Source organism: Vidua chalybeata, chromosome 7 (assembly GCF_026979565.1).
Source record: "Vidua chalybeata isolate OUT-0048 chromosome 7, bVidCha1 merged haplotype, whole genome shotgun sequence".
NCBI lineage: Eukaryota > Metazoa > Chordata > Aves > Passeriformes > Viduidae > Vidua > Vidua chalybeata.
Window position 1 is genome coordinate 33736020 of NC_071536.1, and position 21436 is coordinate 33757455.

A 21436-nucleotide genomic window follows, 5' to 3' on the forward strand; every position below is an offset into this window, starting at 1 on the left:
TTCAAGTGATAGATCCACTGCTCCTTTTTAAAGATATGTTTAAAAAATATTTTAATTAAAAAATAGATCCCCAGAATATTTTTTCTTTAATCAATTAGTGGGCAAAAAGCACTTTTTGTTACACAGAAGCCCACAGCAAAGAGAGAGGCAGTAATTCAGGAATCCCTTTTCTTTTGCTTTAGGCATGCTTTTACCTACAGCAGCAGATCTGGCACATTTCTTCAGTGCATTTAAGATACAGGTAAAGAATATTAAAATTTAGATGTTCTGCTCTAGTAAAATTCATGCTGTAGTCTGGGAATGTTCTGCTTATGGAAGGAATAAAAAATTTAATAACGCTTTTGGGCTTATTTAGGAAATATATTCAGTTCTTACCCAGATTTATTCTTGTTCCCTTCCTGAAAAATAAATTTAAGCAGATGCATGTGCTCAAACCCCCTATTAAAATAAATGCATCAGATACATATATATGACAAAATTTAGTTTTTAAGAAAGGCCAACTAATGGTTTTGTCACAAATCCTTCCTAAGGGTGAGCAGTGCTGTGAGAGCACACCAAAAACCAGGTTGTGCTGTGGTGCTGTGAGTGCTGTGAGTCACTGTCTCCTGTTGGGAAGTCCCACCTGTCCCTGTTCCCCCCAGGCAAGATGGACGGATCATGTTTTGTTCAGCTGAATAGGAAAGACAGCAGTAGCCTGATTTTTTGTGGTTTTTTTTTTTTTTTTTTTTTTTTTTTTTTTTTTTTTGTTTGGTTTGGTTTGGTTTGGTTTGGTTTTTTTTGTTTTTATTTTTTTTGGTTCATCTTCTGTTGTATTTCCTGCCCAGGGGAAGAAGATGGCATCTAATATGAACCTATTCTGCTACATAGACTGGAAAATCAAGTAGAAACTGAGACTAGTGTTTCCTTTTCCTGTGTCTCCAGACTGGGCACCAACCCAGGGACGAGCCAGCCCACAAACCTTTGTACTTTTGTTGCACAGACAATGCTTTGAACAGGAAGTTGCAGGTCTATTTGCTATAAGCAGCTGCTCATTTCCTTCCAAACACCCACTGTTCAAGCGGATTTGCTGTCCAGGAATCTTAGACAAACACTTGTTGCTTTTAAGCACATCCTTGCTGTATGAAAAGCAAGTCTGATGTAAATGATTCCTCCATCCATTTGGATGAGATATGTGGTTTGTTCCCTGCTTGTTTGTGTGGGAGGGTTTGCTGGACCTTTGGCTTGCAAACTGGCTGATTTTTGATAGCTTAAGTCAATCTGGCTACTCAGTGAAGACATTCCAGAGAATATATCACACAGTGTCAAGATGACAACTCGGTGGGAGTCTGATTTGTTGAGCAGTAAAACTTCCTGCTTATGCAGCTGTCGAGGCAGTAAAGTACAGAAACATTACATGGGAAGGCTGGAATGTGGGAAATCAGTGACTTTCACAATATGACATTGCTTAGCAAAAAGCTGCCTTTGAAACCCAGTGTTCACATTTCCAATTAGTTTGCCTCTAGCTCTCATGCAAGCAAAGTCCTCATGCTACCAGGAAGGGAAAAGAAAGGAGGAGGGAAGAGGAACAAGCAGAGCTGGAGGAATGACTGTGAGTTATATTGCACACTGTGAATTGGCTATAAATCCTGGCTGCAGGAATTACTGAGATGGAGAAATAGTTATCTCCTAACTCTGAGATCCAATCTGCAAAGCCCCAGTGTCAGTGGGATGATTTATGTGATACAAAGTCATCAGGATTGAGCCCACAATGAAACAGATGCACACAGAAACTTGTTCTCAGTTTTACATGGGGAGCAAATCCCATGTCCCTGGCTGTGTTGCATGGCCATGAGGCAGTGCCAAAAGAGGGGCTGAGGTCAGGCTCCAGGTGTGCCAGGTGTGCTGGAACAGGCAGGAGGAGGATGCTGGTTTCCCCTGACCTCTGCTTGCTGATGAGCTCCAGAGGGAGCTGTGGCTCGCCTTTTCTCGCTCAGAGATGCACTCACAAGAAGCAGACAGCAGAGAAAAGGATAAATGTGTGGTCCTGTGAATCCCTCTTTTTCTCCCCTTCTCTTCATTCCAATCTTTCGTAAGAAAACTCAGCTTTTATGGGCTTTCATTTTTAATGGTTGTTGTAGAACAGTCCTATGAAAATACACATAGTAAATAAAGAAAACTTCCGTGTTGTCTTTGCTTATAATTTTTGTAAGGATGCAGTAGATATCAGTCAGAACCCCGCTTTAAAGCCTCCTGAAAAGCAGTGACATCCCAGGATTGTTAAAGCTGTGTTTTTCAGAAGGGAAATCAAACCACTGCACAAACAGTTTTTCTCTAGCGCCCGAGCGTGTTTGTTGGATGCAAAGTTGATCCTGAAACATATTTTATTTTGAGGTGCTGCCAGCATTTGCCTCTTCCCTCTCAACAAGAGTGATTATACTGGAAACAATCCTTCTCAAGTGAGGATAGGAGGTCGTAGATTGCTGAGGCACAAGCACACATTTCCCTGTCAGCGCTGCCACCCGCGCCCGGGCTGTGGGTGTCTGCTTTGCATAATCACCAGGCACTTACTGCAGCTGGCAGCCAATCAGACCTCGCTGATTTACACTTTTTGGGGTTTTGGAGTGATATTTATTTAGATACAAAACACCAACTTTCAGGCTGAATGCCTTTCTCCACACACTCAGGAAGCAAAGGAGAGTGAGCCTGAATAGAAAAGATGTGGTGCCACCATTCCCTCCTGAACGTTTTTGGCCGTCCTGCAGACAGTATTAGAAATTCCAAACTGTACAAGGATGAAAATGATGACCTTAAGCCATGGTTCTATGTGTTTAAAATAAACCAATAGCCTGTTTTGGTTCAGTTCAAAAATAACCTCTTTGATGGGTTGTGTGGCTTTTAGTTTTTATTAGCTCCTTCAATTGAGAATCTGAAGCTGCCAAAATTAAATAGAAGCTTTTTTTTTTCCTCTGTCCCTGCAGGTGAGATATTAAGAAGGAAAGAGAAATGTCTAAAAGCAGTGAGAACAATATCAATGTATCAAACAATGATAACATTGAATTAACTGCCAATTTGTCTGCCTTAGTATTAAGTTTACTCACTCTGTCTTGATAGGTTTTATTAGTCAGATAATAATCCACCTCAAATTTCTAAGATTATAGACTCAGTGTAAGTACATAATAAAGCTGTTTTGCTGTCAGAAGTGTTTGAAACTGTACTAGAAATGTAAAAGTGCATAAGGACACAGCAATTTCATATTCAGAGTGCAAAGAACGATTAAAATAATGATAAAATCCTTCAGAAGGATTTTTTTCCTCAGAATTGTCACATTCATTATTGTGGCTAAGCCACCCGTACGTTTCTCAGTGTGAGGTCACCTGGCAGCAACAGGGGACACCACTGAGCTGTGATTTGGGCCACAGGTTCACCTGTAGCAGTCTCTCTGACAGTGTCCTGGTAATTTGGAAATGGGAGATGATGCAGTGTTAAACTTCCAGTAAACTTCACATCTGCTCACAGCTTTGCTATCATGATATGTGCATTTTTTCCTCGCTCTTTGTGAGGGTTTTACAACTCTGTGCAAGCTGAAATGTCCTGTGCAACTCAGGGCTCAGCTACCTTACTTGGAGTCCTTAAAGCCTGACAGAAAAGAAACTCAAATCCAGAAAAAAAAAAAAGCCTCTGTAACACAGAAATCTTCTGGTTTTTCCTGATTCCTTCTGCCATACCCTTCCCAGGAAGGCCAGCAGAAGCACTGCACAAAAAGTCTCCCAGCTGGATTTCTGAGCACTCAGGCACACAGCCCATGGGGCTGTCACACTTCTGCACAGTCAGCTGCCCCAGGTGGCCTCAGGATTATCAAAATTAACAGAATTTATAAATGTATAAATACAGATATATTTACTGCTAGTGACAGTGCAGAATGAGCAGCATGCTACTCAGCTCTATTTGGAATTTCAAATGGATATTATGGTAGCTTTTACAGGTTTTATTTAAGAAAAAGAGAGGTTGGGTAGTGGGAATTCTTCATGCTAGGGACTTATTCTCCACTTTTTCATTTGTCTGTGTGTGAGTTAGGAACATGTGCCTGTGTTCACACTTTAGCCTTTCAGTGTGTGCCACATATTCTATCTAATCCCCCAATCTAGTCTATGCCTGATGCAAAATGATATGAAATCATGCCTATAAAGGGGGTGAGATGTGTTCTGCATTTGAACTCTGAGAGGTTTATAGGACAGAGAGCAGCCTCCCACTGCTGGGAGCACTGGTTTGCTCCATTTTCTAGGGAGGAAAGTTTGCAAAGGTCAGCTGAGACTGATTTCTGCTGTGCCCTGCAGGCTTCTGCTCCAGAGGAGCAGCAAAATCTGGAACCTCTGCTAGAGGAGAGACAAGTTATTTTATATAAAATTAAAAAGACATACAGCTCTAAGAGAAACTGCTTGTTATAAAATCTTGTGAATTAACTCCTTCTTTTGATGGATCTTGATACTTGTCCCATGTGCTCTTGATTTTCGGCAAGAAAGAAGAAACATTACTCAACATTTTCACCAATTAACAGTCAGTAGCCAGTAAGAATCAGCAAAAAGTAGTGCTTTCCTTCCACTTTATTATGTTTCTCTTCATTATCAAATTCACAGGCCCTTTATTAAAGTTTTTATAACACTGGGCTAAATAAACCAGACTAAATAGCAGTTATTGAAGTGGAATGAAGGCTTGGATCAGACAGAACAAAATTGATTTCATCACCTCAACAAACATTTTTGCAAAAGATCATACCAAGATGGACAACAAAACCTCAGAAACTTTTGGGAAGAGGAAAGAAGCCTGCTGTGAGTTGGTGGAGTTTGGAGGATCCCAGGGAGTGCTTTGCTAGACTGCAATCATCATCAGCACGCTTCCCTTTGATCTGCCTGGAGATGTGGCAGGGTGTTTAAAGCTGGAAACAGCACTTCTCTAATGTTCCCTAACCTCAAAAACAGGATGCCAAACATAAGGTTTTTTCCTCCTTTTTTCTCCCTCCAGCACATTCCTGCCAGAACAGACTATTCAATTGTGCACTGTGCGTCACGACCCTCTCTGCCGACGGAGGGGAGAGCGGCAGTGTGGGGAATGAGAGGGCTTTTGTTGCTGCAGGGAATTTTTTTACTGGCTTTTTTTCCTCTGTGTGTGAGAGACATAAAATGCTCTGGAAATGTACAGATTCTTCCTGCCAAGAATGGTTGTTTTCACAGCTCCCCTCTTGCCAATTTCAAGCTGATTAAGAAATAATAAAATAAAATAAAATAAAAAAAGGTTTTCACATATATATCCTCAACTCCCTGGCTGACAGATATTGTTGAGCAATTGAGTCTGTAAAAGTGCCAAAATAACCTATTTCCCCAGAAGAATCAAATATTAATACTGATGGTAACGTGAAAAAAGGGAGTTTTCTGTGACAAGAACAAATTCAAGGATAAAGTGCTGTTAACGAATTACCTTAATTAAGCTGGAACTATGACTTTCTAATATTTTTAAGGATCTTAGTCAGCTTCTCGGCCTTTGGCTTTAATTTTTTCCCCAAAAAAATCTTTCAGGCAAAATAATTAATTAATCTCCAAATACGAATGTTACTCATTTTGAACTCATGAAATATTTAGAGAGGATTCCAGCAAAATGTTCTCTCCCAACTTCGACTTGACTAATTCTAATTAACAAGTTGGTTTTGGGTATAACATAGAGCTTTATGGGCTCTGATAGAAATACAGGTGATCACAGCAGAAATACAGGCTAAATGTTCTGTGGAACATGCACAAAAGGGAGAAAAGCTGTTAGGGGTCAGAGAACTGTTGGAAAACAAAGGGAAATGTGTAACTCACTTTTCTGGCACCTTCTTCCCGTGTAGCCCTCGGCGCAGGAGCAGACATTGGTCCGGACACAGTGACCACCATTCTTACAGGGGGGAATGCAAAGAGCTGGGGAGAGGAAAGGAAATGTTCTGTGCACCAAACTCACGTGGGGGATCAACATCGCCAAAGCACAGGCTCCATCTTCAGGTGCCTCTGTTGGGAGAGCAGCTCACAGAGGTGTTTTTTGGGAAGGTGTCACCCCAAAGGGTGATTTGGGCTCTTGCCTGGGTAGAGACCCTGATTCTGTGTTGTTTGTGGAAAAAATGTGGGACATGATTCCTAGCACCTCAGGGTCTCTTAGATACTCGCAGTTAAGTGGTCAGAATATTCCCAGTGGTGTCAGATTTTTAAGTCTCTGTCAAAGGGCCTCCTCAAGGGCTTCTCCCCATGAAATATAGATCAGTGTTGGACTTTGCTAACTTGGCCTTGGTGCTGTTCCTTCTCCCTTTCTCAAAGAAGCAGAAGGAAGGTCTTTGCTTTCCTTCAGCATCCATCCATTACATCCTCCCATCAATTTCAGATCCCATGAATGTGCATACTCATTTTCAATCCAGTGTCTAAACCAGAACACTTGAGAGCAAAAATTTCAAATCACCTAAATGTTGAAAATCACCTTCTGTGTTCAAGAGCAAGATCATCAAGTTACAGTCCATCGTTTTCACTCTATCCTTCACCCCCAACATCATAAAAAAAAAAAGTTTCCAGCAAGCTCCATTTGCAATTAGATTTTTCTGTGTGAATCATTCACTTGCAAAAATATACATCAGGACCACATTAATCTAGGAATGTGGGAAACAAAAGGAGAGTAAGAGCAAAGAACTTCTAATGTTGAAGTCATTTTGGTAATAAGGGTGCATTTATATTCCCAGATTCAAGAGGAGTTACTAGATCCATATTGAAAAAAGAGAAGCGAGTGGGTTAGCACAGGGGTGTTCCAGCTGCTTGGGCCCTAAATTCTCTTTCTTGTATGAGTTGGTCGTTAAAGGATTCATTCATTTGTCTTCTGCAGCACAGTGTGCGTGAGAAGCCCAGGATACTGTTAGCCTCAGTTTAGAGCTAGGACAGGGGTTCCAAATCAGCTCCTGCTCAATCAGGACAATACTGGATCAGATTTTTAAGCAAGGATCTGATGAGCTCCTACACAAGTCTCCCATCCACAACACTTTAGGGTGGTCAAGTAGGTGACATTGTGAGCCCCGTTTGAAGGTAAAAGATCACCAGGCTCTGAAACCAGTATAGCACACACCACAGGGTATTAAAATGAACAAAATACTGTCATGCTTTCTCATTTAATTGAATAGTTGCTAATTAATTCTATCACTGACTCAGGTAGTTTTATAATAATTATTTAGTTACCATTAATGGCATCACCAATAAATTCGTACTTCCCAATACCATCAGGAACAATAAAAAAGTGGATTTATGACAGACTATAACAACAAAGGAGCACACATAGTTATGACAAGGAGAGTCTCTGGATATATTTCATGTGGGGGTAGGTAATGTTAGAGGTGATATTTATATTTTGAGCCTGGGCCCTTTATCAAGATGATAAATAGAACTTTCTTACCTCTCTGGCACTGTGGCCCATAGAAACCAGAAGGACACGAGCACACGTTTGGCCGTACACAGACTCCTCCATTCAGGCACACAGGGTTGCACACAGCTGCATGGGAATATAAGACAACTTCATTCATGTCTGATAATGTTGAACTTTTCAGAGTAGGCACTCTTTTACTGCTGTACATGTCATTAGAATTAATATTTCTAGTGATACTGTGAAAAGTTTAATGCAGCCCTTGCAGATCAGTTGTGCTGCAGCACTTATTCATGGTCGACACAGTGGGAGCATTTCACTTGTTTTAGCATAGCTTGGGAGATGAAATAGACTATAATTTAATGTAGTAATTTAATTTATTTCGGATGTATTCTTTTGATTCGCACAGTTCATTTATTTCCATTCCAGTATTCGCACCAAGCATGATCCCAAGGTAGTAAATGTAGTCAAATAAAATACACCCTGGATAACCTGGATATGAGATATTAATTGTTTGCTGCTTTGTCTGCGTTCAGCAGAGCATTGTGGCATTTCCATGGACTTGAATAGGTGTGCACCAAAAAACCTGTTTGTTCTGCCTCATTTAAATGCCACTTCCCACAGCACATTGGCTCATTCATCACCAACAAAGCCACTGGCTGAGCTCCCTTTGCCTCTTTATGTATCTGTTATTACTCTAGATGATACAACAGGCATTAGGAATTAAAAGCTGTCTTGCATATTTCTATGTGGCAAGTACCAGACTGTTAAAAACAAAACTATTAGAATTTCAAATTGATTTAGATGGCAGTGTGTGAAGAATAAGGAATCTGATAAAGTTTTCATTGTAAAGCAGAGTGACACTTTAAACCAGCCTTTTTCTTTTGGTTCCCTTTGTCTTTCAGTATCTTACAGGATAGACCATTAAAAATGGGCTATGGGTTAAATGCATTTAAGCTTAAATAAATTAAGGGTCACTAAAATGTTTCAGATGAACTAAAGAAGAAATAAAATGTCAATTTGGAATGAGAAAAAGAATGTGAAATTGTAGTCTAGATGAGAGGTTTTTCTGACTAAGAAGCAGTCACTTATGAAGTCAAAATGGATTTAATTCATTGCTCAAGAGGAATTTGGTTTAGTCATGTCATTGTCCTGGCTAGTTGACAGATGTCCATAATCTTGTCAGTCTGTCAGTGTTTATATTTCCAGTGGTAAAGTCATCTTTTTTTTTTTTTTTCATTTTTATGCCTGTATTCTTCCTGACATTCCTATCATAACACTTGAGGTGGGAAGCCCCAGAAATGTCCACAAAATATTCTGTGCAGTGCACTCAAAACTGTGCCAGAGAGGTGAGTCTGGCAGCCTTTCACCAAAGCTGTCAGCAGACAAAAAAATCCTGCTGCTGTTAATCTGCTCTGGAAGTTACTGCTACTGTTGCTTGTTGTCTATCCTTGTCTTGGCATGATTCTGTTTAAAACCACCCCAAAATAAAATTGCAGAACTCCTTAAGAAGAAAAAGCAGATCTAGTGGGAACCAGAATAGCAGTGACAATCCCAGTCATTTCCTCTGGATCATTGCTGGGCTAATTTATGTTTCCTCAGTAGGTCTGTAATTTTAACACTTACAGGAAGAGCAATCTCCAGGAGATGGAGGTTAAAATGACATCTCTCACCTTCCAGGAAAGGTAATGTAGGCTGAAGGTGTCTCAGTCATTTAATATTCACTGTGGCAGAGGCAGACTGCCTCTGGAGCCTTCAGGTCTGGCACTGATTCAGGTAGTTCTCATCTTTTAATATTTCACTATTTTGCATGCCTTGTCCCAGGTGAGTGCTGTGGTTTCTGTGCCTTTGGAGAAAATATCCACCCCAGCTTTTAGGACTTTGATCCTGAGAGAAGGGTCTGAGCTGTGTCTGTTTAAAACTTTGAGCCCTGACTAGAAATAAGTACCTAGTTCCAGTCCACACCTTGTCATTTTGTACTGATGGGTGGAGGTGGCTTTTTCCTGAGCTCCCACACTCCTGTGGATGCTTTCTGTAGGTGCTCTGCAAGTGAGAGCTGCAGGCAGGAGGAGCTGTGTGAATTCTGGCAGCACAGCATGATAAGAACTAGCTCCAGAAGAACTAGCTCCAGAATCACACAAGCTTAAAAAGCTGCAGAAAGATTTTGTCTGTAGATTCCCTCTATAAAACCCTGAGATTTTGGTAAACATCTAAACTTATGAACAGTTACATAAACATCTAAACCTATGAACAGTTACATAAACCCAAGCCTTTCTGAGGTTTTGCCCTGTACTTGGTGTCCTCTTTTTCAGCTTTAATTCTTACTTGGTCTCCTCTTAGGTTTTAGCTCTTCAAGCAGCAATTCCCAGTCTGAGCACTGAGCTGTGGGGGAGCCTCAGGGCTTTTGGGCACTTTTGGGCACAGGATCAGGCACTGCCAAGCACTCACCTGTCTCACAAGAGGGGCTGCTCCAGCCGTGCCTGCACTGGCACTCATCTGGTGACACACACACCCCCCCGTTGTGACAGTGCCTGCTGCACACCACTGCAAAACACACAAAAGATCAAAATCTCTCGTCACTAACACCACTGCAGACCCTAAAGCTGCAGATCCTATTGCAGCCAATAACTGATAGCATTAGTCCAGGAGGTAAACTGAGGGTGAAAGCTGGCCCTTTCCTTGATTTGCTCTCTCTATAAGAAGCCATACACTTAAAATTCTGTGCTTTTTAAGTATTCCAGCTACTCGCTTTCATAGATAAAATTATATTCCTCTCATGGGCAACCTGATGTTTAAATAAGCAGTGAGGTCTGTAATGGTGGAAGTGCATGTGCTTTGCTGATATAGAAGGGCTTGAAGGCTGATTTTCAGATATTTTCTATATAGAACCTCTTTTTAAAGTTGTGTTGCAGAGTAGCATTACTCCTAATAGGTATGGCTGGTCTTTTGTGTTCTCAAAATTAGCATTACTACGTTCACTCACAATCTTAAATTTCATAAATATTACTATAAATAACATGCACTTTTTTCTTCTTCTTTTTTTTGTTTGTTTTTCCAGAAGCAATTTTACGTAGAAAATGTTGATTTAGATGTGCATATTTTTACATAATACAACAATGCTGCTGGTAAATCTATGCTCTGAAATAGCTACTGTATTACTTGAATCCTTTGTATTCAATCATCATTTTAAGGGGAAATATAGGGGGAGAAAAAAGAAAAAAGGTTTTTTGGTGGTTTTTTTTTTTTTTGTTTTTTCTTTTTTTTCTCTTGTAATTTTCTGCTAATTGAAACACGTGATGAAGAAAGCCTGAGTGAGCTCATACATACTTGTTTCACACCGAGGCCCTACAAATCCATAAGCACAAGAACAGGTGTTGTGAGGCAGGCAAGTTCCTCCATGCTCACACGGGGGCTCACACTGAGCTGCAAGAGTGAAACACAAGGAAAAAAACACAGTTCAAATATGACATTCTCTGTGGTTGTGAGCACAGCACAGGTTACTTCTTTCCCCATCCCCTTTCATTAATCCAGTGAGTAATTTGGCTGAGGAAAACGCTGCAGGATAGCAGTAGCTATCCCATTAGCAATACAGCACTAATGAGCAGCTGTATGAAGTCTGCAAGGGAATGGTTTTAGCATAATCATATTTAACTTCTGAGCAGGCACATTTTAAAGTACATGTTTTGAAGCCTAGTGATGGATGAAGTACAAATGGAGTTACAACTCAAGACCTTGCCCATCCCTCTCTACAAATTTGCCCTGTGGATGGTCAGTAAGCCTTAACAGGTGTCAGAACTCACATGAAGGCAGAGATTAAGTGTTTCTTATAAAAAATAGTTGTGTGTGGACTTATCAGCAAAATGGCAAACATTTAAGCAAAAAAGTTAATATTTAATGAGTAGCATGAACTCTGCAGACAAAGCAGCAAATTAGATAAAGAATTCTTATTGCAGTATGCAATGTAATTCTGTGGGAGGAAGAGGATGAGTGTGGAAAGGACTGCAGCTCCTGAAATAGGCTATTTGCTGAAGGCATGCTTGTTTTTCAAATGTTGATAATTTTGAATCTAAAAATTTTATTGTAGAGGGAGCATGGAAATTTTGGACCCTTAAATCTAAGATCTAAGGCAGGTACCTGAGAATTCTTTTGGTAATTGCTAATGGCAAACTCAAAAGAGGAGGAGGAAGATCACTGAAGGGAGAGGATGACCACTGAAGGGAAAAATCATCACAGAAGGGACAGGATGACACTCAAAGGAGAAACTCTGTAGCAGAAGCAGAGCAAGAAATGTGTTCCAGAGGCACCTCATGCTACTGGGGAAAAAAAAAGGCACCTCACATAGCAGAATGAAAAATATCTTCCCTTGTGTGTGGGAAGTGAACACAGTGAAAAATGTTGTACTTTGGCTCACTTCACTGGCAGAGTTTTGTCTTTTATGAAGGATATGAGGCTAAGCAAGGTTATTCCAAGGAAAAAGCAAAATGAAGCTAACGAGACCTGAAACAAGGCATCTTTCATTTTAAGTATTGTTACGAGGGAAGAGAACCTTAATGCACCACATTTTGTTCTTAAAGCTGGAAAATGGGCTATGGAAATGGAAAGCTAAATGAAGGACTAATTCTTGGGGAGTCACGTAATTTAAATGCAGTTATTTTGTTGAAGACCTCGTTACCTCTTGTGGTTGTCACCAGGCCATGGAATATGAACTTCGCCAACCAAAAAAATAATGAAAGACCTCATACATTTTCTAATTGTATTAAAAAAGACAAACTCCAAGAAGGTCCTGTTAAATAAACCACTTTGATGACACAAATAGCATTGAAGAAATGTATTTGGTATTTAATGATGAAATTTTCAATGCTGCATTATATAACTTTAGGATTTGACCTTCCTGAAAATAGAAAACTTACAAGGAGTATTTTAGATTCATACTGTATTTGCTGAGAATGTCATTAAGCTAAATTTTGTTTTGATTGGATAAGGTTGAGACATTTGCAAATCAATGTGTGCTTAGCTGAAATTCCAAATATATATCTATGGGGGAAAAAATGAAAAAAAAAGAAGGGATAAACCCAAATCATCTTTGTCTGGACAATTAAATAGATTTAGATGAGGTATTAGGAAGAAATTATTAGCTGTGAAGATGATGAGGCATTGGCACAGGTTGCCCAGAGAAGTTGTGGCTGCTCCATCCTTGGAAATGTCCAAGGCCAGGTTGGATGGGGCTTGGAGCAACCTGGGATTGTGATTTCTTTGCCCCTGCTTTGTAAGGGGGGTACAAAACCTGGGGGAAAATGTACCAGTCTTTTTAAAGTACATTAAATGTGATTGCCTTTCCTGCAGGATGATGGTTGCATAAAGCCTCCAGGTGCCTAAGTGCTGTGCCAAGCACGGTGACATTCAAGCGTATTACGCTTTATTTCAGCGTGGTTTGTGTAGCACTTAAAGCAAGTGTGTCCATATGAATAGAAAGAACACTTTCCATCTGGCCTTTGCACATTCTGAGATGCATCTGAACTGTCAGAAAAGAACATGTTATTTTGGATATTAAAACATTTAGCTCTTACGGTGACATTTAATAGTAAAATGTTTAAAACTGTTCTATTACTGGTGAATAGCAAAAGATAAAAACTGAACACTGGCTCCTCTGTGAGAATAAGAGTAATATTCACTTAAAAGACATTTCCCACTGTAATAGAAATATACTGCTTATGTCAAATTATTTTCCCAAACTTCTATCTTTCATCTTCTGAAATGAATATTTTTTTCCAAGAGCATTTGCTAAATTATAGAAAGGTATTGCGGTGTTTTTATACTAAGCGGTTTTGGATAGGGAAAAATAACAGCAAAGAGGAAAACATTGCTGCAAATGGTCAATCTTGCTGTCAAGTGTACGTATGTTTATGTTTACAATTTAAAATCTGGAGGTGAAAATGGAGAAGTGCATTATTGTTTCCTTTGAAAAGGCTTTTTGGGAAATATCCCCAAACTTCTATTTTCCATTAAAATGAGATCCTACAGTTTTTATAAGTTTCTCTGCAATAACTTCAGGGGCACTCAGGAATACCAGATGCTTTGTTGTTTCCCTCATTTTCCATAGCCTAATCAGCAAATGTCTTCCAGGACAGAGTTATTGCTTGGCATCTCCACAGTGAGTAACTCCCTGTGCCATCCCCACGCGAGGCCCTGGGTCTGCAAATAAAGCCAGGCTTGGAGCTGTGAGAGCATTGCCTGCTTAGAATTTTGCACCAAAGTCAGATCAGGACAGACTTCACTGAAGGGAGCGTAGTCTACCTTGTTTCATTGTACATTATTTATTTCCTTTCAAAGATACATTAACCTAACTTCCTAAATGTGCAGATGAAGTTTTAATGCTTTCAGCACAACGGTGAAATGGAAAAAGGGAAAGGAAAGTTTCTCAGTTGTTGCTTTTTCTTTTGGAAAGCTGTGGACTGAAGCGTTTCTTTTGCATGTAAGATACACAGATAAATGAAATGAAGCATAGGATTAAAGCATGTTGTTACTGCAATTAAATTAACTCATTGCATATTTAAATAGTCCAGCAGTCTGGGAGCCCAGTTGTGAGAGAAATGTCCATCATAGCAACTGGAATATTAACAAGAGAAACTTGACTGAACAAACTGGGAATACAAATGCAGGCACCAGTGCTGGCTAGGTTGTACCAATGCATTTTGCTTTGTGAAATGCCAGTTGAGTGCTCATCTGCAGCCAAAAAAACCCAAATAAAGTGGTAGGATTTGTTCAGAAAGGAGCAGAGCACACCATGCCAGACTTCCTTTTGGCCTGTATCCATGGTGAACTCCATCCTACATACCATGGGCAGGTCTGAGCCCTCAGCTCAGAAAAGCTGCAGTAAAAGTGGAAAAGATGCAGAAAAAGATGCAAGGATAAATAAACAAAGTTATAGAAGAGCTTTTGTGCAAAGAACAAGTGAATAATGTGGTCCTTCAGAAAAATATGACTTTAGGATAGAAAACTGTGAAATCAGACGTGACCTGGAAAGGGTGAACAGGATAAAGTTCCAAGGCATCACCTTGGTGTTTTGGAGCACGTGATCCATAATTTCTGAGAAGCTATTCCAGAAATATCCCTCTACCTTTCCCACATATTGCTAGACAGATGCAGTTGGCAGCTGTTGGAGATAGGGAAAGGACTTCTGGTTTGATATGGTAGATCTTTTTGGGTGTAAAATGTCAAAAAAAAAAAAAAAAAAGAGCTACCCACATTTTTTTCTCATTTCATGCAGCTGTACATGGTGAAATCATAATGCTTTCCCAACTACTCCATCTCTCCTGTTACTTTGAAAATTATTTGGTTTGAAAAGTGGTTTTGTAATGTCAAGACAATACTGTGTTTTTAACTCTTGAGCAGAAAACATCACTCACACTGTTCTAGACTTCCCATTGTTCTAGACTTCCCCTTCTCTTTCTTACTGATTTTTACTGAGTTCACCTTCTTAAGAATATTTTCTAAAGTATTATAACTTTATCTTTGACAGGAATGCTGAGACTCTTTTATGACTGCTGAAATACCAGAAGGATATCACTCCTTAACTGTCAACCTAATCTAAAATGCTTTTAAATAATTGTCTGTATTCTATGAAATGGAGGCTGACTTTTTAATGGTGCAGTTTTAGTGACCAGAAACTCCCTATCAAAGGAGCTTGGAGTCAGAGAAAAAAACAACAAAAAAAAGGATGATGAGAAATTTGGTTTAAATCCTTATGTTTCATCAGTTTTCAGGTCTAGGTCTCTCAGAAGGAAGCCCAACAATGATACCCAAAGCAGAATTTTTCATTCAGTTCAGTTCTGTTATCAAATGGAAAGGCAGTGTTCCACCTTAGGGCACCCTAAGGAGCTCCAGGAGTCCAACAGCTGCTCTCAGGCAGTGCCATATGCACAGACCTTGGGGAATGAGCTGAGCCCAGGGAACTGACAGCACTTTTCCCTTTTCCTTGTCCAGTGGATGCAGCATCTTTGCAAGTGATGACCTGTGCACCTTGGTAGAGTGGGGAACAGAGCAGGATGACCAGGGACTGCTCTAGGGTGGCCACCAACACTAACAAATATTTCAGAGTGTTGGCCCCAAGTGTTACAAATCACTGCAGCACACATGTCACTTGTAACACACCAGACAAAATGTCAGAAACGCTGATATGTGATATCAGTCCTGTCTGGGCTCGTTCTGCATTATTACAGTGCTAGGTTTTTATTCAACTGGCACATGGAGCTGAGATGTGTAAAGCTCTGTTTGTGCTTTGATGCTCCTGCAGGGCTCTTTGGCAGGTGATTCGTGCTGTCCCAAAAACTGCTAGAAGGAGACTGTAGAAATGCATTTTTTTAATGCAGATATCCTTGGAAACAGCACTCAGAGTGAAAATTAGGTATTTAGCAACCTCCCTCATCACCAGAGGAATGCTTGGCTAAGCTTACTCCAGAAATGCCAGAAAGCATCTTCTGCTAGAGAAAATGTGGGAGAATCCAGTGGACTACAGCAGGCCTTTCCTCCCCTACTTATTTTTTATTTTTGTCTAGGTGATGCTGACTGTCTTCAAAACACTGCTCTGAAATGAAGATTTTAAAGCTGTCCTGTTTGGCTGTGAAGTCTTAATATTTGGCTACTAAAAAAAGGTCCTATTGCCTTTGTGCAGGAAGGGGAAAGAGCTGCAGAGCCTCGAGGAAGTGTTTCATCTGCCCTCACCTGCAGAGTATGTAGCTGCTGACAGAAGGAAAATAATCTGTAATTCTTATTACACCAAAGCAGGAGGAGCAAAAGCAGGGTTCTACTTCTGACAGACAACGCAGATGTCAGCAGTGAAGGGAGTGATCCAAATGGAAATTGCTGAAATAGTCTGAAAATATCTCAGATGTCTGAATATGAGCTAAACACACTGACATTCATCTGTGTTCATCCAAGAGAGGGTAGGAGGTTACACCTGATGGTCCCCAGGGGTCTCTTCCATCCTGTGGTCCTGTGAGTCTGTGACCCCCAGTGCAGGGTGACAAAGCAGAGGGAGAGGACTTCCAACTGAACTGTGACAGGGAGACTGAGGGGCTTGTCCAGAGGGATAATAATATTAAAGATATAAAATGTGTTATTATATATTTTAGGAAAGAAATTAGTTTTCAGGATACTGCTTATGTTTTTTTTTTTCTACTAGTCCTCCAAGTCAAATGGTTTTGAATCTACACATTTGGAAAAAAAATAAATTGTATTCTAACACAGCATATATACCACTTGATGAAGTACTTCTTATTTTAGATTATTTTCAGACATTCTTATTAAACAAAGGTCACATCCCCTCAAGATCCAAAACTGGCTATCAGCGGGCTGGTTCTTTTATATAATTGAATTTTGATATGAAATAAGATGGTGACAACTATCAATAGAGTCTGAGTCTCTTGACATTTTTGCTCACTTGCCAAGGATGTTATGTTGAAGCCTGGAGATTTTGCAAATGTTAGTCTCATCTAAGCTTTGATTTTTTTGCCCAATATTTGTGCCTCCTGTTCTCAGAGGACACTGCTGTCTTGAGGAGAGTTGGTGTAGTGTGGGCATCTCAAGGTGCTGATGGCTGAGGTTGTGACAGGCCTTAATCCAAGAAATTACCCTCATTTTTCAACCTCGTTTGTCATGATGAATCACCTTCATCTGGCATGGGAAGAGACATCCAGGGCTGGAGGTACAATGGGTGCTGTTCACAGCACTGGCTCTGCTCCAGGGTGCAGGTGTGCAGGGGGCTCAGGATGGAGAAGAGAAGGGAATGGACAGGCTAATTATTGACTCAGGTGTCATGGTCAGTGACAAGAGACAAAAAGGGATGTTTGTGCATCGTGTCATCAAGACCCAAGATGCAGAATGATGTTGGTAATAAAGTATTTCATCCTGAAAATCTTCATCAGGGAGATTTTCAGTAATACCAGTAACTGAGGGAAACATCTCACAAAAAAAAGGCAGAGGCAGATTTACATTTTAAGGTAGATTTATGTTTTAGGGACTATACTGATGGGTCTGCTAAACACACAGCAGCCTTATGTCCAGACTGTAAATATTCCTATGTACATGGGAGTGCTCTTTGAGGAGAGGCCTTTCTGTGGCCAGACTTGCTTTGAGCTTCCCAATACCAGAACCTGTTTGGTGCTTTTCCATCTCTAGGTATAAAACAGAAGTTAAAGACAAACTCCTTTGTGCCAAGTAACTCTAAGTCCTTTAGGAGAAGTGTTTCAGAAATGTGCAAAAAGGCAAAAAAAAAAAAAAAAAATAAAGTGCTCAATATTACAGAAACCTTTTCTTGTACATTTTGTACTATATCTCCAATATATGCTCTGAGCTCAGACAGCTGCAGCAGTGCTGGGGGCTTCACACCCCCACAAAGCCTGGCTTACAGCAAGGAATCCCTGCAAGGTCCTTCCCAGAACATCATGGCTGAGACCCCTCTGCTCTGCGCATGAGGAATGAGAGACCAGACGAGAAAGAGGGGAATGAATGTTACAAATACTTTTGCTTTGTGTGGTGGAAGGCCAGTTAAGATATCAACTTATCAGAGGGATGTCAGCAAAAGGTGTGATTAATGATAGCAAAGTCAGGGAATTCATTGCTTCAGCAAAGTACATAATCCTATGGTTTTATGGAGGGATTCTCAGGTGCCTAATAAATAACTCAATATATTGTGAAAACCCTTCTGGTGCTATACATTTCAGATGACAAGTCCAGTTTCATATTTGAGATATTAGATTGATATTTACAGGTAATTTTAAAGATATTAGAAAAATTAGTTTTTCCTAGAATGTGTTGTATAGAGAAGTAGAATCAATTTTACTCTTTCTCACAGAAATTTTATATGGTTTTGAATGTGATGACTTTAGTAGAATCAATCTGGTATTAAGAAAGATCACAATCAGTTCCTGGGTTTAATAGATTAGATGGTATCAAATAAATATGTCATTTTTGTAAGCAGAAAGAGCAGCTTCAAAGTTATAGGTTTTATTTATTATTTTGAAATATAATTGGTTTTAAAAACAGAATGGTCCCAGCCACAAAAATCTCCAAATTTATAATAAAAAAACAATTTTTACTTTGCAGAATTATTAGACTTGGAGTTATTAGAGCGTTTTAAAGAGGATTTTCTCCCTTACCTTCACATGTAATTCCATCACCTCTGTATCCAGGGGGACAAGGACCACACTGAAACTCTCCATCTCCAGCTGGCTCGCACTGAACCCCAGTGAAACACGGCAGGTCAGCGCACACCCCTTTGTGCTGCACCCCACTGCTGCTTTTTGGCAGCTCCACAGCATCCCTTGCTCTGCTGAGCACCTTCCTGGCTGCTGTGGTGTGTGCTGGAAGCCTTGATCCAGGAGCAGACCCTGCTGGGGCAGCAGCACTCCGGGGTGCAGCGTCCAGGGAAGGCTCCGGCCGACGGGGAGGGGAGGGGAGGTGCGTGGCCAGAGGAGATGCTCTGGGCTGCTCTGTTGGGAAACCCTGGGGTGGTTTATTCCTCAAGACTGAGACTCGACTGGGCCATTTCCTGGGAGAATAACCATGTCTGGAACGAGTCTGTGAGCTTGCAGGGAATGAAGCTGGGCTTGTGCTGGGATGAGGAGGAACGGTCCGTGCTGTAGTTTCTTTGTGCTGCCTAACATGGAGAGCGGGGTGGGAGGTCACACTGACACCTGGGGCTCTGGGCTCTGGCTCCTCATGCAGAACGGGTGTGAGTGTGTCACTTTTCTCAAGAAAATGTTGTTTCTCAGGTGCTGTGAACTCCATGTCAGGCTGTTTTTCTGGTGATGTCTGAGCTTGGGAAGTCTCCTTTTCCATTGTAAGGGATGGACTGTGAATGGGTGTGGGGTTTCTTTGCAAAAGGAATGTAATATCTTGCCTTGGAATTTGGGGTTGAGAAAGAAGGGGAAATGCATTTCTTGATGTCTTAGATACATCTTCTTGGTGAGAGCCTCTAGCATCTTCAATGTTTCTTCCAGGAAAGTCCACATGGCTTTGGAAAGATCTTGAAACTAGGGCAGAAGGAAGATAAATATTAGCTAAATTTGCTGGTCTAGAATTGAAAGTAACCACAGTGAACCTTTGTGTTTGGAGCAAACAACAGAACATCAATTCCAGAAGTAAAAGAGTTAATTATCAGATATTACAGGTAGGTTTATGCCAGCGTGGGGCTGTCTGCTGTGGGTGACGCCAGCACTGATGCACAGGGAACTGCAGTGATGACACTCGAAGGGTGGCATTCATGAACCAGATGAAATATATTTTGGTAGCAATCTCAGGGAAGGCCAGGCATTATTTGAGTTGCAGTGCTGGGCTGACATGCAGGGGTTAAACTGCAGCCAAGCAAAAACTTGCCATGCTGCTTTACTAATTTTGGCTTACACTAGTCCGGGAGGTTTTGGTACTGTGCACCTTTTTTTGTGGTGAATCTTCCAGTTCTTGACCTCCTGAGCCAGGATTTGCTTCTTATTACCTGCCTGTAGTGCAATGCTGTGCTGGGAAATGCTCTGAGGGCATAACTCAGAGAGTTTGATGCCAGCTCTTCGAGTCAAGGAGACAGAACACCACAGTTTGGCACAGACAGATGCTGGAGGTGGAGAAACACACAGTGTCAACATGGCCCTTGGCAAGAGTGTGCCCTGGAGAGGCTCCAGTGCCATCACACCAGTGGGTGACTCTGGAATGCTTCCCAAAGGGAAGTTTTAGGAAAGCTTTTAAAGGAGACAAATGGAAGAGCTTTGTTGGTGCTGCGTGCAGCTCCCTGCAGACGTCAGGGGCAGCGTGTGAGGGAGCGGCCGGTTTGTTACTGTCACCCACTTGTCCCAAAGCCAGCCACCTTTTCAGCTGTGTAAGGAGGGATGATAGATGGGCAGAGGGGACTCTGTGAAGGGCCTTGAAAGTGGAGACGAGTAGTTTGAATCAATACTTTCAGGAAGATTAATGGCCATCTGCTGACGCTAATGAATGGAAGAGGCTATTTTTAACCGGTTCTGGCACGCTCACTCTGTAGGATATGGAATATATTGGATCCTGAACAACAATCCTTGCTTGGTTCAGGGGTTAACCCCGTGCAGGATGCACCTCTTTCTTTTAAATATAAATATTAATCACTTTCTAAAAACTCCCACTGATGGAGATCTTAACCATAGTTAGCAAGGAAGGAGATTCAGATGCTTGGCAAGGGTCAGATGAAAGTTAGGGCATTGACTGGACCGAAACAAATCCTGGCAGCCAAAGCAGTGTTTATTTGGCTGATAAATAGTGTCATTCTGCTGGCAGCTGATGAGTTGCTATTGCCCTGAAGCACAATGCTTTGGAGATTTACAATGGTGCTGGATCGAGCTGTGGCCATCAGCAGGTAAATATGTGGTATTTAGTGGAGCAGAAGGCAAATAAGTGGATTTCAGTATCCAAAGTAAGGCTGGTGAATGAGGAGAGACACAGAATGGAAGAACAGAGATGATGAAGCAGGAGGACATCAGCAAAAAGAGCATGTGAGGATAGGAGAAGTTAAAGGATTTTTAAAAATGAATGAATGAGAGAAAGAGGAAAGAAATATCTCCGCAGAAAATTATCAGTAATAGATGATCATTACAGCCCTTAGAAAATTTGATTCAGGGACCAGAAATCAACAGCAATGACAGTGAAGGGCTGAATGACCTCTCTGACAAATTTCCAAAATGAGCCCTGATTCTAGCTTTGAGCTCCTTCCACTGTGTCATAATTAAATGGGTTTTCCTCCCAATTAAATTTGAGTAACTAGTAAGGGGATCAGACTGACTACCTGAGAAAGGGAAATCTTTTATTTCTTTAGCAGATGATAGAGGTGAGATACCCATCCTTCAAATAAACTTCATCTTTCCCTGTAAGGGGGAGCATATTTTTGGAGTATTTCTGAGATAAGATAATTTTTACATCTCAAATGCTACCACTGAAGAGTAGTGACACATTTTTGTTGGTCATTCATTATGATATATACTGATAAATGTCCCTCAGCCACTCTGCAGAGGTGACTAAA

General features: G+C 40.9%; 1 protein-coding gene across 1 annotated transcript in view; it reads right to left on the reverse strand.

The window, feature by feature from the left end:
- Nucleotides 1-21436, reverse strand: part of LOC128791082 (von Willebrand factor D and EGF domain-containing protein-like) — a 230157-nt gene that overhangs the window by 80304 nt on the left and 128417 nt on the right. The window contains exons 21-25 of the mRNA XM_053948448.1: nt 18555-19430; nt 10726-10821; nt 9847-9942; nt 7432-7527; nt 5832-5927 (exon numbers count right to left, since the gene is read on the reverse strand). Of these exons, the coding sequence (XP_053804423.1) occupies nt 5832-5927; nt 7432-7527; nt 9847-9942; nt 10726-10821; nt 18555-19430 (1260 nt within the window). The remainder of the gene's footprint in view (nt 1-5831; nt 5928-7431; nt 7528-9846; nt 9943-10725; nt 10822-18554; nt 19431-21436) is intronic.